Consider the following 14630-nt stretch of genomic DNA (forward strand, 5'->3'; position numbering starts at 1 on the left):
AGGCGCTGGTGGCTGCGCACAGGAGATCCTGCAGGCGCTGGTGGCGGCGCCCTTCCTCGGGCTGCGGGCTCCCCGGCGGAGGCGGGGCGCGCTCAGTCACGCTGGCGCGAGGCTGGTTCGGCGGCAGGAGCGCAGGAGCCACCCGGAGGGGCAGGCGCAGGTGTCCCGGACCCAGGGGAGGTCGCAGCTCCTGCAGAAGCTGAAGGCGGGCGCCCCTCCCTCGCACCGGCCGGCAGCCTCCTGCGGCTCAAACGCGCGTCCCTCATTGCGGCTCAAACGCGCGTCCCTCTGGGACCCTCAGGACCGCCAGGCTGGGCGCGGATCTGGACATGAGGAGCCGCCCCTGGAGAGGGGGCGCCTGTGCCTCCCCCGCTCCCCCCAGCGCCCCTTGACAGCGGGGACCTCCCTCCCATGGGGAGGTCTGACTGGACCTGCTGGCAAGAGGCCGCCACCAGAGGTCCCCTTCTCTCCTGCAGCTTTTGGGGAGCGATCTTGAGGGGTGCACCAGCCACCTCCGACCTCGCGGACCCCGTGCAAGGTGGACTTCACAGGGGCCGCCATGGTGCACAATGTGATTCTGGTGTTTTTCCGCAGACGGCTCAGCCAGAGACCTGCCGTGGAGGAGCTGGAGAGGAGGAACATCTTGAAACGTGAGTAGCTGGGTCCCCGCGCCCCTGCACCTGTGCTGAGCCGTGGCCGGGCCAGCCGGGCGCTGTCCCCTGGCGCTGTCCCCTGGCGCCCTCCCTTCTCGCAGCCCAGCTCCTCTGTGTCCTCCGTGAAGATGGCAAGCCCTGGGAAGAGTCGGTGCACCCAGAAGCACCCCCTTAAAATCCGGGAGAGCGCCTCCTGGCACCGCGGAAGGTGCTGGGTGGGGCCGTTAGTTCTGGGTTTCAGGCAGGTTCCCCGGCAGATTTGAATGGGGCTCCTTGGTGATGGCCACAGACGCACAGGCAGCGCGGACAGTGTCATAACCCACAGGGACACGCCCGTCACACCTGGGGGCAAGCCCACAGCTCAGAGGAAGAGCGCAGAGTGCACCAGGCGGCTCCATGCTCCCGCGGGGGCCCCGGGACGGGAAGGACATCACCGTGTCCCGCAGGGTGTGCACAGGTCGCCTCCACAGCGCAGCGCAGGTCCCTCTCACTGTGGTCACTGCGATGGGGGAAACCTTCCGAAAGTGGAAAGTGCTCTCGGCCGGGTCTTCTCTCGGCTCCCCAGGCTCTCCTTTCCAAAACATTTTCTGCAAAGAGTGGCATCTTAGGGCCTGGATTCTCAGTATTTCCGTTTCTTCTCCTCTGTGTGATGAGCACTGCAGACATTCTCTGAGTTTGGTTTTTGACCCGTGAGCATCTTTTCACAAAGTTACGAGCTGCCTTCCGGTCAGAAAGCAGGCGGCAGGGCCCTGGCTCTGGGGCCTGAGTCCCACCTGGGTTTCTGCCCCGCCTTTGCTCAGCCAGCCCGCTCCTTTAGAGACGGTTAGAAACATTTAACCGTAACATTAAGACTTCTTTGTTTTATTTTTTAAACGTAAGTTATGACAACTACATTCTCTATTGTGTATGCTGGGCTGCGTGGGAGGACATACAGAAAAGCTTTTCATGCCCTAGCCAGTTTGGCTCAGTGGATAGAGCATCGGCCTGTGGACCAAAGGGTCCTGGGTTCGATTTTGGTCAGGGGCATGTGCCTGGATTGTGGGCTTGATCCCCAGTAGGGGGTGTGCAGGAGGCAGCCAATCAAGGATTCTCTCTCATCATTGATGTTTCTATCTCTCCCTCGCCCTCCCTCTCTGAAATCAATAAAAAAATATTTTAAAAAATAAATTTTTAAAAAAAAACAACAGAAAAGCTTTTCGTTGGTAACATGCTCAGTCACATGGGCAGCTGAAAGAGTCAAATATTCAGTTACCAGCCTGGCCAGTGTGGCTCAGTGGTTGAGCATCGACTTATGAACCAGGAAGTCACGGTTGGATTCCCGGTCAGGGCACAGGCCCGGGTTACAGGCTCAATCCCCAGTGTGGGCCATGCTGGAAGCAGCTAACCAATAATTCTCTCTCATCATTGATGCTTCTATCTCTCTCTCCCTTCCTCTCTGAAATCAATAAAAATATATTTTAAAAAATATTAGGTCACTACATTTTTTTTAATCCTCACCCGAGGATATTTTTCCATTGATTGTTAGAGAGAATGGAAGTGAGAGGGAAAGACAGTGAGAAAGATCGATGTGAGAGAAACACATCGATTGGTTGCCTCCTGCACGTGCCCGAACCAGGTCCCGGGCCAGGAAGGAGCCTGCAACCGAGGTACATGCCCTTGACCAGAATCGAACCCGGGACCTTTCAGTCCACAGGCTGATGCTCCATCCACTGAGCAGAACTAGCTGTTCAGGTTACCAAGTATTTGAATTTTTAAAAAGTAAGTCACTCATCTATAAAGCTCATAAGTCACAGATGTCCCGAGAGTAACAGTTCAAGACGGGAATGGCACAAGTTAAAGACCAGACTCAGAGGGGTCTGCTGCCCACGGCCAGCGGAGCCTTTGTCCAGGGACCGCTCCCCCGGCCGTGGTGCCCTGTCCCTGCGGTGGTGGCCTGCCCAGGCCCCCACCAGCCAGCGCTCCTGGCTGTGCTGGTCTTTGCCAATCACCAGGCAGCCTCACAAAGAGGGTCGGCGTTCAGTGACTAGAGCCAGGGAGGTGACCGACTGCGCTGAACCGACCCCTCCTTGCGCAGGGAAGGAAGGCGTGGGTTCCTCCTCGCCATGCAGCTCGGAGCCTCTCGCACCAGAGCCGCCCTGCTGTCTGCAGGCTGTTTGTTCCGGGAGGATGAGAGCAGTCAGGTCTCTGGTCAGGGAGGAGCCTCGCACTCACAGGCCCGACCCAGGCTCCCGGGCTCCTGCTCTGTCTGCCATTTCTGCTCAGGATGGTTCTGCACCTCCCATTGCGTGGGCTCCCCTCGGAGGGGTGCAGGACTGAGGGCAGGAACACTCGGAGCTCTGCCTGCGTCCTCAGGGTACAAGAGTGAGCGACACCGTGGCCCCGTCCTGCAGGCGGCACCGAGAACCCCGGTTCTGCCCCTGGCTCACTCTGTGCAGGCAGCGGACTCGGCGCTGGTTTCATTCCCTCGTTCCATCTTCACGGCAAAGTTGTGAGGCTTGCATGCCGTCCCCACCTTCAGGGAAGAAGCTAGAACTCATGGGGTCGCAAGCAGGCCTCCTTAACATGAGTGTTGGGAAGGGATGGAGCCCGAGTTCTCGCCCAGGTCGCCCCACTCTGTCACCCACGCCCTCGCTGCTGCACCATGAGGGATACCACTGCCCTGCCAGCTGCCGCTCCCAGCACTATTTCCGGAAAATCTAGGGATGGAGGCTCTGATCAGAACCCCTCACCTCGAATGAAAACCCCTCCTGGTTGGCCTTATGTGTGATCCTTCTACATTCCCCCTAAGTGTGTTATCAGCTTTCTGATTAGAGGTTTGAACTGTGGTTTCTTCTGGTTTATTTCTTGGATTCCCTTTATAAAACACCCAAATGCAAGATGACGCTTCCTTTTTTAAAAAAAAAATTATATAGATAGACAGATAGATAGATAGATAGATTTTAGAGATGAAGGGAGAGGGTTAGAGAGATAGAAACATCAATGATGAGAGAGAAACATTGATTGGCAGCCTCCTGCACGCCCCACACTGGGGATCAAACATGCAAACCGGGCATGTGCCCTGACCAGGAGTCGAACCATGACCTCCTGGTTCATAGGTTGATGCTCAACCACTGAGCAATGCCAGCCACACAATGCTTCCTTTAAAAAAAATACAGGCCAGTGGCTAATACATGAAACCAGTTCCCCAAATGCATGATGTTCGAAATGCTTTAAAGGAAGGCAGATCATGTGAGACACATTACGCACAAGCCGCAGGGTTCCCTCTCTGGAACCTGGGGGCGTTTCCAGGAGCTGAGAGAGGCCAGGGAGCTGTGGCTTTATTTAGCAGCAGAGCGCCAGAAATAGGGCATCCATCACCTCGTATCCTAGGGCGAGGCAGAGGTTTCCACTACACCTCAGCCTCCTCTCTATTTTTAGCTCTCAGGGGGAGCTGTGAGCGCTGCCGAATGCTCACTGCTCACGGTCGCACTGGGGAGCAGAGCCAATGTTGGTGAGAGACGGCCCCTTTAAAAGGAGTGATGCGGTGTCGCGTGAGAGTTAGGGTTCCTGCCAGCAGTCAGCTGGGTTCTGGGAGTGTTTGCATTGGAAATACCCTTGAAAATATAAATCCCAGGCAAGCATATGTTGCCCAGAATCTGAAGAGGGTGTTCCTCGGCTTATATTGCTTGGCTAAAAATAAAAGTATGTCTGTCCTAGTAAATGGAAAAGAAAAAAAAGCGAGCACGCACAGTCCTATTCGTACTCATTCACTGATGCGTGTGTGAATGTGTTCTGTATAACTTACCCTCCACGCTGCCTGTCTGCCACCTGTGCCGTGGATGTAAGTCTGCCCGCCGGGAGACTGGGGTGGAGGGAGCTGCTGCCTGTGTGCCCTCAGCGGGCCCAGAGCGGCGGCAGCGCAGTCACTGTGCCCCGGGAGGCCGGGGGAGGGGACGACACACGGTTCTGTGTGTCGGTGAGACCACGGTCTCCTGAGCAGTGACCGGCAACGTGCAGAAACGAAGCGCGATGTGGACGGGTGTCCCTGCCAGGTGCCCTAGAGAGCCCAGGAGCTGCCAGAGATGGAGAGCCGAGGGCCCTGCCGCGGAGAGAGCAGGGTCTCACCCGTTCTTCCCCTTCCTTCCCGTTTTCCATCTTTCACAGAAAGGAACGACCAGACAGAGCAGGAGGAGAGAAGAGAGATCAAGCAGAGGCTGACGAGAAAGGTACTGGGCTTACGCACCCTGTGTGCTGAGTGTGACGGTAAACGTGGCGCGAGGGAGCTGGGCTGGCGCAGGCCCGAAGGGCGGCGACACGGGCCTCACCGCATGGTCCTGAGTGCGGTTTCCCGGCCCAGCGAACTCGCCAGCAGGCGCTGGAGACACCATGCCTGAGTGCGTGCGTGCCCGTGGGTGCCCCTCGCGCTGCCGTCCTCCCCCGGGCCGCCAGCAAGCAGGACCACCCAGATGGCCTTCCCCTTTGCTTCCGGGAGCCAGGTGTGGGCTGGCGTGTTCCTCACCGACGGGGCTCTACACGCGATGCCCAGGACAGCACGCCTGATGGCAGGGTTCGGGTCACCCTTAGACTCTCTGGAAACCTGGAATTTGTGTGGAAGCTCCTGATGGCAGGAAACTCCACTAGCCCTGAGGGTTTGGGTGCGGGACTCCGTTAAAGTAAAGCTCGCCGAGGCCCACATAGGTGTGACTGCACCGGGGCCTGTAGAACCCAGATCCTCTCTGAATTCACATGTGCTGGTGTTTCCCTTTCTGCTGCCTCCACTGTGCTTTGTAATAATGACAATAATAATAATAACAACAATAAATCTTGTCCTGCTTGGAGAGAATACCCTTTCCTAACTTGAGCTTGACTTATGAATACTAGTTGTAGTGAGCACTTTCTCTTTAAGTTGTAGTTAGCACTTTAAAAAAAAAAAGCTTATCTAGTGATAGTTGAAAAGAAGCCACTTCTGCCCTAAAATGTATGTGTACATTCATCAACCCGTCCCTGAGCCTGTGCTATATACACACTGGGAGGTGACAGGGTGCATGAGCCCCTCCGACGACATATGCGTCAAGGGGAGGGCTGGGCCGTTAGACGCGTAATCTAAACCAGCGGTCGCCAACCGGTGGTCCGCGGGCCGCTGGTGGCCTTGAGGTCCGAAAGGTTGGCGCCCACTGATTCTAAACCCTTCTCCTCCGAGATGGTTTGCGTTAGGGTGACAGTTCACAGTTGCAGTTTTCTGTTCCTTTATAAAAATGTGCTGTTTGTCCCAAGTCCTTTAAGAAAGCGAGTTTGGCACAGGACACCTCACGGTGATGACCTTTTATTTCAGCTTAATCAGAGGCCCACCGTGGACGAACTGAGAGACAGGAAAATTCTGATACGGTTCAGTGATTACGTGGAAGTGGCCAAAGCCCAGGACTACGACAGACGGGCGGACAAGCCCTGGACGAGGTTGTCGGCGGCAGACAAGGTACAGGCAGACCTGTCTGAGCTGGTCGGGGGCAGCCTTGTGGGCAAAGGCACCCAGTGCTAAGGGGGGAGTGTGTTCTTACAGTGGGGCCGTCAGCCATGAAATAACGCTATGTTGACCAGATGTTGGCTTCACAGAGGCAACCTGGATCAGGGTCCTGTCTACAATTAGGAGACAGTTTGGCCGGGTACATTTGGCAATGTTTGGAGATATTTTTAGTGTCACCAGTGGGGGGCGCTACTGGTGTCTAGTGGGAGGAGCCCAGTGCACAGGACAGCCCACAGCAGAGACTCCTCCAGTCCCCAGTGTCAAGAATGTGGGAGCAGAGACCGGAGTCTGGGGATGAATCAGAGGTAGGCAGGGCTGGCGAAAGAGACTGGGTGACACAGGCTTACGGAAAGCCAGCTGCAGTGGGGCAGGGAGAAGGAGAGGCCCAGGAGGCACTGAGGAGAGCTCACAGCCAGAGAGGCAGGAAGAAAGGAAGGAGGTGGGGGTCCCGGGGCTGTGAGGTGAGTGAGCCTCCACCGAGCCCTGACCCTGCCCTGTATTGAGCCCCCTGTCAGCTATCGTTCCATGGAGTCCTCAAAAGAACCCCTGCAAGAGGCGTTGCTACTTCCCCCAACAGACAGCTTGGGAAGTGCTGGCCGTGGTCAGCGCTGTGGCCTGGCAGGAGTCAGACAGCGGGTGTCCGCCTCTGCCCGCCTGCCCACAGCACCCCTGCCTCTGACTCTTGCAGCCTTAGGAAGAGGTTGGAGAGCGCCTGCAGTCAGGGAGTCTGCGGGCTGCTCACTGTCCCTCCATCTGTGCTGAGCAGGAATGCGAGTGGGTTTGCACCAATTTGGAGAAACGCAGACACGTGCTTGGACTGATGCTTGGTTGCCCCTGTGCCATCAGCTCGCAGGGGCCTGAGGGGCAGGGAAAGTGTCTGACAGCCACTGTGGAGGTGGGAGCAGCCCCCCTGGAGTCCTCCCCTCAGAGCCCGTCCTCACCCACAGGCAGGCTGTGCCTGCTGCTCCTGGGTCACCTGGCCCCGGAGGGTGGGCCTTGGGCGCTGGAGGAGGTCCAGGCGAGAGGCAGTGTCACCCACGGGCAATGACCGTGTCCTATTTCAAATGACACGAGACACAAATGCTCACTGAAGTTAGAGTGACTCCTTTGTAAGTTTCCCGAAGCTGCACTTGGCGCACGAGGGACGGGGTTCCTGCTGCGTCCACGCCCTGCGCTCCCGGCAGCTGTGGGCTCCCCCTGCGCCAGCGCAGCCCGTGAGCTCCCCAAACCCTCCCCAGTCAGTCCTGGCCGCACTGGCTTGGCAGGGCCATGAAGATGAGTAAGAGTCTAAATCTGAGCAACAAGTTGCTTCTCCCTTTCTGTTTAGGAATATGTTACCAAAGCAGCACTGTTAGCAAGGGTGGTTAATCCACAGCCATGACACCACGTTCCTGTGTTAACTTCACTGTCCTGTGAACCAATGTGCTGTTTTACATTCCAGGCAGCGATTCGCAAAGAACTCAATGAATACAAAAGTAACGAGATGGAGGTACACGCCTCGAGCAAGCATTTGACAAGGTCAGATTTCTATTTGTGTGAAGTTCATACTTTATAGCATGGGATTCATAAAAGAAAAGAAAAGAAAATGCCACAAAGAAAGAACTCTGTGTTCAGGTGAACAGAGTCGGAGCTGCAGAGAACTGTATGGAACAGTCAGGATGCGCCTCAGCTCAAAAAGGAGCTCGCTCCCAGGGTTCCTCCCAGGGCGTGGTGAAGGGTGTGGTTATGTAGAACAGTATTGCAAGGTCATTGGCTAATCTACATAGTTAATGTACATTTAACAAAATTAGCCTCAAGGCACTGAAAGTAATTTGCTTATATATTTACTTACCCTCCTGGTGTTCCTGACACTCCAGTTTACAGAGCTCCCTAGTTATCCGCTGGGAGTGCCCAGTAACTGCTCTCCACCCTCCCGTTCCCTTTCCCATCTCACTCACATTTATGTTCACGTCTTTACACACACTCACGCTCCCCCGCTGCTCAGAGGGCACTTACTTCCTCTGCAGATATTTGAGTACCTACTGTGTGCCAGCCCCATTCGAGGGCAGAGGTGAAGGAGTGCCCATCCCCACAGAACGTACATTCCAGTGGGAACACACTGGCCGGTTCTTCCCGAATCGAGACCTCCCCGCGAGGCGCATCCTGCTCTGTCCACGTGGTCCATTGAGATGACGTGGGTCTCTTGGTGGAGAGTGGAGATCGGCTTCTCTTTGCTTGTGGGCCGCATGTTCTCTCAGCACCCCTTCTTTCCCGTGGCCGCCACATGCAGTCCCTCTGAAGTTCTCCTAGGGCCTTCATCCCTCAGCAGCAAGCCCTCCCCTCCCAAGCAGGTGTCTGTCCTCTCTCCCTTGGTCTAAAGATGCTCGAGCCCGGGATGCGAGGAGGAAGGAGAGCCTGCCTTACACTAGAACAGTGCGTCCTCCGGCTCCTCTGTCACAGAGCGGCCTCAGCGCTGTCATTTGGCAGGTTTACCCTGCAAGGCCAGTGTAGCTGTGGAACTGAGACCGGTGCCATATGATCCTGTCCTACCAGCCACTTTTATGATGAAGAGATTGAGGGAAGAAGAGGAGGCTGCGGGGGCAGAAGAAAATGAGGAGTAGATAATCTGTTTAAATTTTTTTGAAGTTTCCCCCAGGACTGATGTATATTTAGGAAGGAATGGATCATCTTGTTTTCGATTATTCAGAAATCAAAAACATTTTGGGAAGAAAGTCTCCAGTCAACATTCAAAATTATTTTTAATGCTCACTCTGTGTTAAGAGAATATAATTCCCACGTGTTTTATGTATGGTGATGTAAAATATTTAATACATTTTCCCATCATACTTATTAGAAGAAATGTTGACTAAAAGGTGTGTTTTTCTCTCCTAAGTTCTTGACAGCTGTCTTAGATGATGGGATTTTGAGAGTGAGCCCAAAACTTGGACATCAGGAAATAATTATTATAAGATTTTGATACTACCGCATTTTAGGATTTACAGTCCACTTTTAAAAGTCTGAACAATATTTTTAGTCATATGAGATTTTCTTAAGTGGATTAAAGCACAAACACATTAGCAACTGTAAAAGCAAACAAAACTCTAACTTACTGTAATTTCCAATAACTGGTCTCCTCAGCCCATTACTTCTGATTTGCAGTCCTGGCCTTTCTGAGTGCCTCAGGATTTAGCGAGCCGCTTTCCAACTAGGTGTAAGGTAGTCTTGAGACTTGGGGGTATCAATCCTTTGTGGGTACAAGGGAGGCTGAGGGTTGGGGGGCCCCCTGAGGTGCTTCACACACTTGAACCAAAACAGGTTTTCCAGGTTGGACTAAAGAGACACTAAATAGCAAAAGATTTCTTTGTGGGAGGTTTTGGCAATTTCAACTTCAAAATGTATGACCTGAAATAATTGTGCTTTTTAAAATAATTTCTAGATTCCACAGGCCGTAGAGATTTTCTTCTGAGAAGAATCTGTGTTTAACTTTTGATACCAACACTGGATACTCATCAGGGGACTCTCCTGAATTTAACTCAAGACTCCCCGCTGTGTCGGGAGGAGCGAGCACGCAGGGAGGTCACCCTCGCTGCTCTCCGGACACGGACCCGGACACGGACACGGACACGGACCCGGACACGGACCCGGACACGGACACGGAAGGTCTCGCTCTGGCGTCCCAGGAGTGAGCTGTCGGGTCCTCAGAGACCCGGAGTGACTGCAGAAGAAAACTGTTGGATGCCTTTGAGCCTTGTTTTCAGTTCTGCGGTAGGTCGACAGAGGGTGGAGATTCGCAGGTGCAGGCTCGGCACTCCAGACCTCGGGCCTGAGGGCGCGTGACGCGGTGTCATCTGTGTTATGTTGAAAAGACGTTTTTACTCCGATCACGATTGAGTTGAGAACTCTCTAAGTTCATGTTATACAAAATTATTTCCTGTATTATATTTCTCCTTTTTTTATATAATGTCTAACAGAAATACAGCTGCAACATTTTGATTCCTGTTAATTTTGTTCTTTAATTAAATGATTACTTATTGCAGGAAATTCACCTGCGCTTTATATTTTCTTGGGGTTGGAATAAGAGTTTTGTGTGAACAGTAGTCTAAGAAACAAGTCAAGTTTTATTTTCGAGCCATCAGAATCCAAAAACATAAGAGAGAATTTCCATTTTTTTATATTTTGTTTTATAAACTGTTAGTGCCTGTGGTTTGTGCCTTGGAAAATCAAACTGTCTTTTTCAGATTAATTGAAATTTATGTATCACTGAGTAACAAACCTAGAAATAAGTACTGATTTGCTGAAAAATTCTACCAAGATGAAAAATCTGCCCTCCTTAAGGCTATTTTTAAATTCACATGAAAAGTAGTAAAAGTTGTTCTAAGAGACAAAGGTTGAGATGGAGTGATTATAGGGAGGAATGCACCCAGCACACAGGTGAGAAGTAGTCCTGGCACAAAGTGGGGAGCGTGTTAGGTGGGACGCATGGTCCCTGGAGGGGATTTCTATGTGGGTTCTGAACAAGTGTCCTCACAAAATGAGCCCTCCCTTCCTCCCTCCCTCCCTCTGGGACGTGGGGCCTTTGGGAGCTGGGGGACCCGTGCCACACCCAGGCCTGCCCTCTTTAGCAGCGCACTTATTTTCTCTATAGGGGCATCATCTCTGTGTCTGACAACATTGCTGTATTTTTTTAATTATTTTTCAACCACAGTTTACATCAATACCATTCCTCCCCAGGTTCAGATGGACCACAAAGTGGCCAGAAAACCATACCCTCTAAAGAGGGCCCCATCCCGCCCCTAGCACCCACCTGGCCCCGGACCCCATTATCTCAACAGTATTGACTGCATTCTCCATGCTGCAGTCTGCATATCTGTGGCTATTCTGCAACCACCAATTTGTACTGCTCAGTTCCTTCACCTTTTTCACCCAGCCCTAAACCCTCCTCCCCTCTGACAGCTGTCAGCCTGTTCTCTGTGTCTATGAGTCAGTTTTTATTTTATTATTTTACTAGAGGCCCAGTGCATGAAATTCATGCACTGGAGGGGGGGTCCCTCAGCCCGGCCTGCACCCTCTCCAATCCGGGACCCCTCAGGGGATGTCCGACTGCCTCTTGCAATCTGGGACCACTGACTCCTAACCGCTCACCTGCCTCCCTGCCTGATCGCCCCTAACTTCTATGCCTGGCTGCCTGATTGCCCCTAACTGCTCCCCTACTGGCCTGATCACCCCTAACCACCTCTGCCTTGCCCCGCACCCAGGACCCAGGATTCCCTCCTCCAGCTGGTCACAGGCACCCGGGACCTGGGCTTCCCTCCCTCTGGCTGGCTGCAGGCACCCAGGACCCAGGTCGACTTCATCCAGGCTGGCCACAGCCGCAGGGGATTGTGGGCGGGCAGCTTAGCCTAGGCCGCAGCCACAGGTGCCCGGGACTGCGGGGCGGGTGGCTTGTCCCTCTCCCAGGCCACAGCCTGGCTGGTCCCCATTCCTCTCTCCCCACTGTTGAGTGTCTGAGCCGTTCCAGTGTGACAGCATGAGGGCATGACGACCATTTGCATATTAGCTCTTTATTATACAGGATTTTGTTCTTTAGATCCCACGTATAAGTGAAATCATATGGTGTTTGTTTTTCTCTGACTGACTTATTTCACTTAACATAATACCCTCCAGGTCGATCCATGCTGTTGCAAAAGGTAAGATTTCCTTCTTTTATATGGCCGAGTAGTATTCCATTGTGTAAATGTACAGCTTTTTTATCCACTCGTCTGCTGATGCACTTGGGCTGCTTGTAAATAATGCTGCAATGAACGTAGGGGTGCCTATATTCCTTCAGATTAGTGTTTTGTGTTTCTTCGGATATAGTCCCAGAAGTAGAATCCCTGGGTGATAAGGCAGTTCCATTTTTAACTTTTTGAGGAATCTCCATACTGTTTCCCACAGTGGCGGCACCAGTCTGCATTCCCAAAGGGAGTTCTCCACACCCTCGCCAACACTTGTTTATTGATTTATTGATGATAGCCCTCCTCCGGCTCCCCGCTCCCCAGGCCTTCAGTTCACTGCCTGTGTGCATGGGTTATGCATACATGCATAAAGGTTCCTTGGTTTATCTCTTCCTGCCTCACTCCCTCTGAGATTCCGTCTTCTTTTCAGTGACAAACACCATATCTGAGTGGTCAGAATTCTTCATTCCCAGTAGTCATTAACGAGGCTCCTGTGCATCCACTTTACAACTCATTTGTTCATTTTCACAAAATAAAATATAATTAACTATTAAAGGAACAATGAATATTAAAGCATTAAAGAAGCTCTTAAGGATTTTTTAGTTTTAAGAAAATATAATGGATAATTTTGTGAAAGACAAATCACTTCTAGAAGCATCCATTAAATTTTAAGCCAATCTGATAGGGGGAAAGGTAGATCATGACTTTTTATAAAAAGTACATTTAAAAAGTTTTAAAGGTACTTTGCAATTATGTAAAATTTGGACAATTGAAATGCATAAGGAAAAACACCGAACATCAAGAGGCCCACCTTGTGGACATATATGGTAATTACAAGTCTAAATTTATTCTATTCTATATTGGAGGTGAAAGCGTTTTTAGTTACATGCCCACAGTTCTTCAATACTAAATTCAAGTCAAAAAATGCAAATTCTAATTGTACTGTTAAAATTGTTAGTCCAATATGCTTTCAACACCCATTTTCCCAGTTCTTTTTCAGAGATTTTTTTGTTTCTCATCTGAAAAATTTCAGAAGGTGCTCATAAGCAACTGAACATCTTGAAAGTCAAACTGAACATATGAAAATATTTTGAAAAGTAAATGAGTATAAATTAAATATTTAGTTTTCTGTAAGTTCATTCATTATGATAGTAGAGACATATCACTAATTCATATTTAGACAATGTCTTGCTAGAATGAACAATGGGAAAGCTGCCAGTTATCACTTCCATAGCTCTATGAAAACAATGGTGTTTTGTGTTTAGGGTAACAGAGAGTAATTTGTCTTAATACCACCTATAAATCTCCTTAATAAGAGTGGGAAATCCTTTAAAATCATATTTTCTTGACAACGAGCAATGGTAGAGAATTCTGGATAAGGCATCCATGGTACTAGTTTTTAGAGTTGGTACCATAATTTAGGCACCATTACTTCTTAAATGCTGTTTATTATCCCTTTTCAAAGATGCATATACTGAAAATGTGTCTACAATTCTCTATCCATGGAGCCACACTGGCCAGGGCCATTTTGCTCCAATTTTTACATTCCAAGTTACATTTGTGTGTTACTATTATTTCCTGGGATGTCATTTTGCTCAACATTCTACTTTAGTTGCTTATACATAGCATTAATGGTTCCTTCCATACTCAAACTTTTAATTCAAGAGGTTAAGGAACTTAGAGGTGTGAAAACATGTGCAGTAACTGTGACTGGGTCACCTGGTGCAGGTGGTGGTAACAGAATGGCTGAAGAATGATCACTAGCAACTGGGCAGCTTCCCACTAGGCCCTGTGTTCTGAGTTGGCAGGACTCATCATTGTGGTCTGCCAGCTTAACCTAAATGCAATAAAAACCAGTCTACGCCTAATCAAGGGATCAGCTGGGCATCCCAGGCATCAGGATTTGGGTCATTTAGGTCTTTGTAGTGATGCCTGTGGAGTCCAGTACTTAAGTCTCTGCCTGGCTATATAATACTTCAACATTTCCTCTTTCCATGTCTTTTTCCATGTGTTCTTCTGGGACTGTTACCACTTTCAGGCTCAATTTGGCTGATGGAGTGCAGTAACCTACACCAACGTGGTATGGAACTGTGATCCAGGTAAGAAATATGTCATTGGCTACAATGATCACTTGTTTTAACATGTCTGACAGGAAAATCAAGAAGTTTTAGCTATATTAGTTAACAATCTTCAGCCTCTGCTAATGCAAAATCGACTTAAGTCACTATTTTTGTTAACCATATATATATGGCTAATATGCTAAGTGTCCCTCCCACTGTCAGACTGGTCACTATGATGGGCACTGACCACCAGGAGGCAGATGCTAACGCAGGAGCTGCCGTGACGTGCACTGGGCATTTACAAAGAAATGGCACCACCTCACACCTGGTGCCGACAAAGCAACACTTGGCTTCCCCCAAGTGGGACATAGGCCCCGCCACCACCCTGGAGTGACACCCCACCGAATCGCAACCAACCCAACCGAGACCCCACGGTGCAAAATGTGGCCCACAGCCCAGCCCAGCCCAGCCCAGAAACGGTCACTGTGGGCACCGGGTAATGATGTCACGTAGCAATGCCTGGCTTCCTCTCCCTATCAACTAGCCTCCTTGCAGTTTTTTCAGCCCAGGAACATCACTTGCTTTATAGCCAGGTGCAAACATTTTACACTTTAAGTGTCTGTGAAGCGTTTTCCCATGCCTCATATCATTTGATCCTCAAAGAAGTCCTGGAGTAGGTAGATAGGAGAATCGGTGGAATCTTATTTTCATTAGCCAGAAAACA

At 51.0% G+C, this 14630-nt stretch overlaps 1 protein-coding gene across 1 annotated transcript in view; it reads left to right on the forward strand.

The window, feature by feature from the left end:
* The window catches only part of PHACTR3 (phosphatase and actin regulator 3), a 56535-nt gene extending 46439 nt beyond the window's left edge, over nucleotides 1–10096 (forward strand). Inside the window, exons 6-10 of the mRNA XM_014446229.2 lie at nucleotides 595–650; nucleotides 4797–4858; nucleotides 5965–6105; nucleotides 7595–7671; nucleotides 9569–10096. Coding sequence (XP_014301715.2) covers nucleotides 595–650; nucleotides 4797–4858; nucleotides 5965–6105; nucleotides 7595–7671; nucleotides 9569–9584 — 352 coding nt within the window. The 3' untranslated portion in view covers nucleotides 9585–10096. The remainder of the gene's footprint in view (nucleotides 1–594; nucleotides 651–4796; nucleotides 4859–5964; nucleotides 6106–7594; nucleotides 7672–9568) is intronic.
* Nucleotides 10097–14630: the final 4534 nt, after the last annotated feature.

The sequence above is a fragment of the Myotis lucifugus genome, unplaced genomic scaffold (assembly GCF_000147115.1).
Source record: "Myotis lucifugus unplaced genomic scaffold, Myoluc2.0 scaffold_518, whole genome shotgun sequence".
In the NCBI taxonomy this organism is placed as follows: domain Eukaryota; kingdom Metazoa; phylum Chordata; class Mammalia; order Chiroptera; family Vespertilionidae; genus Myotis; species Myotis lucifugus.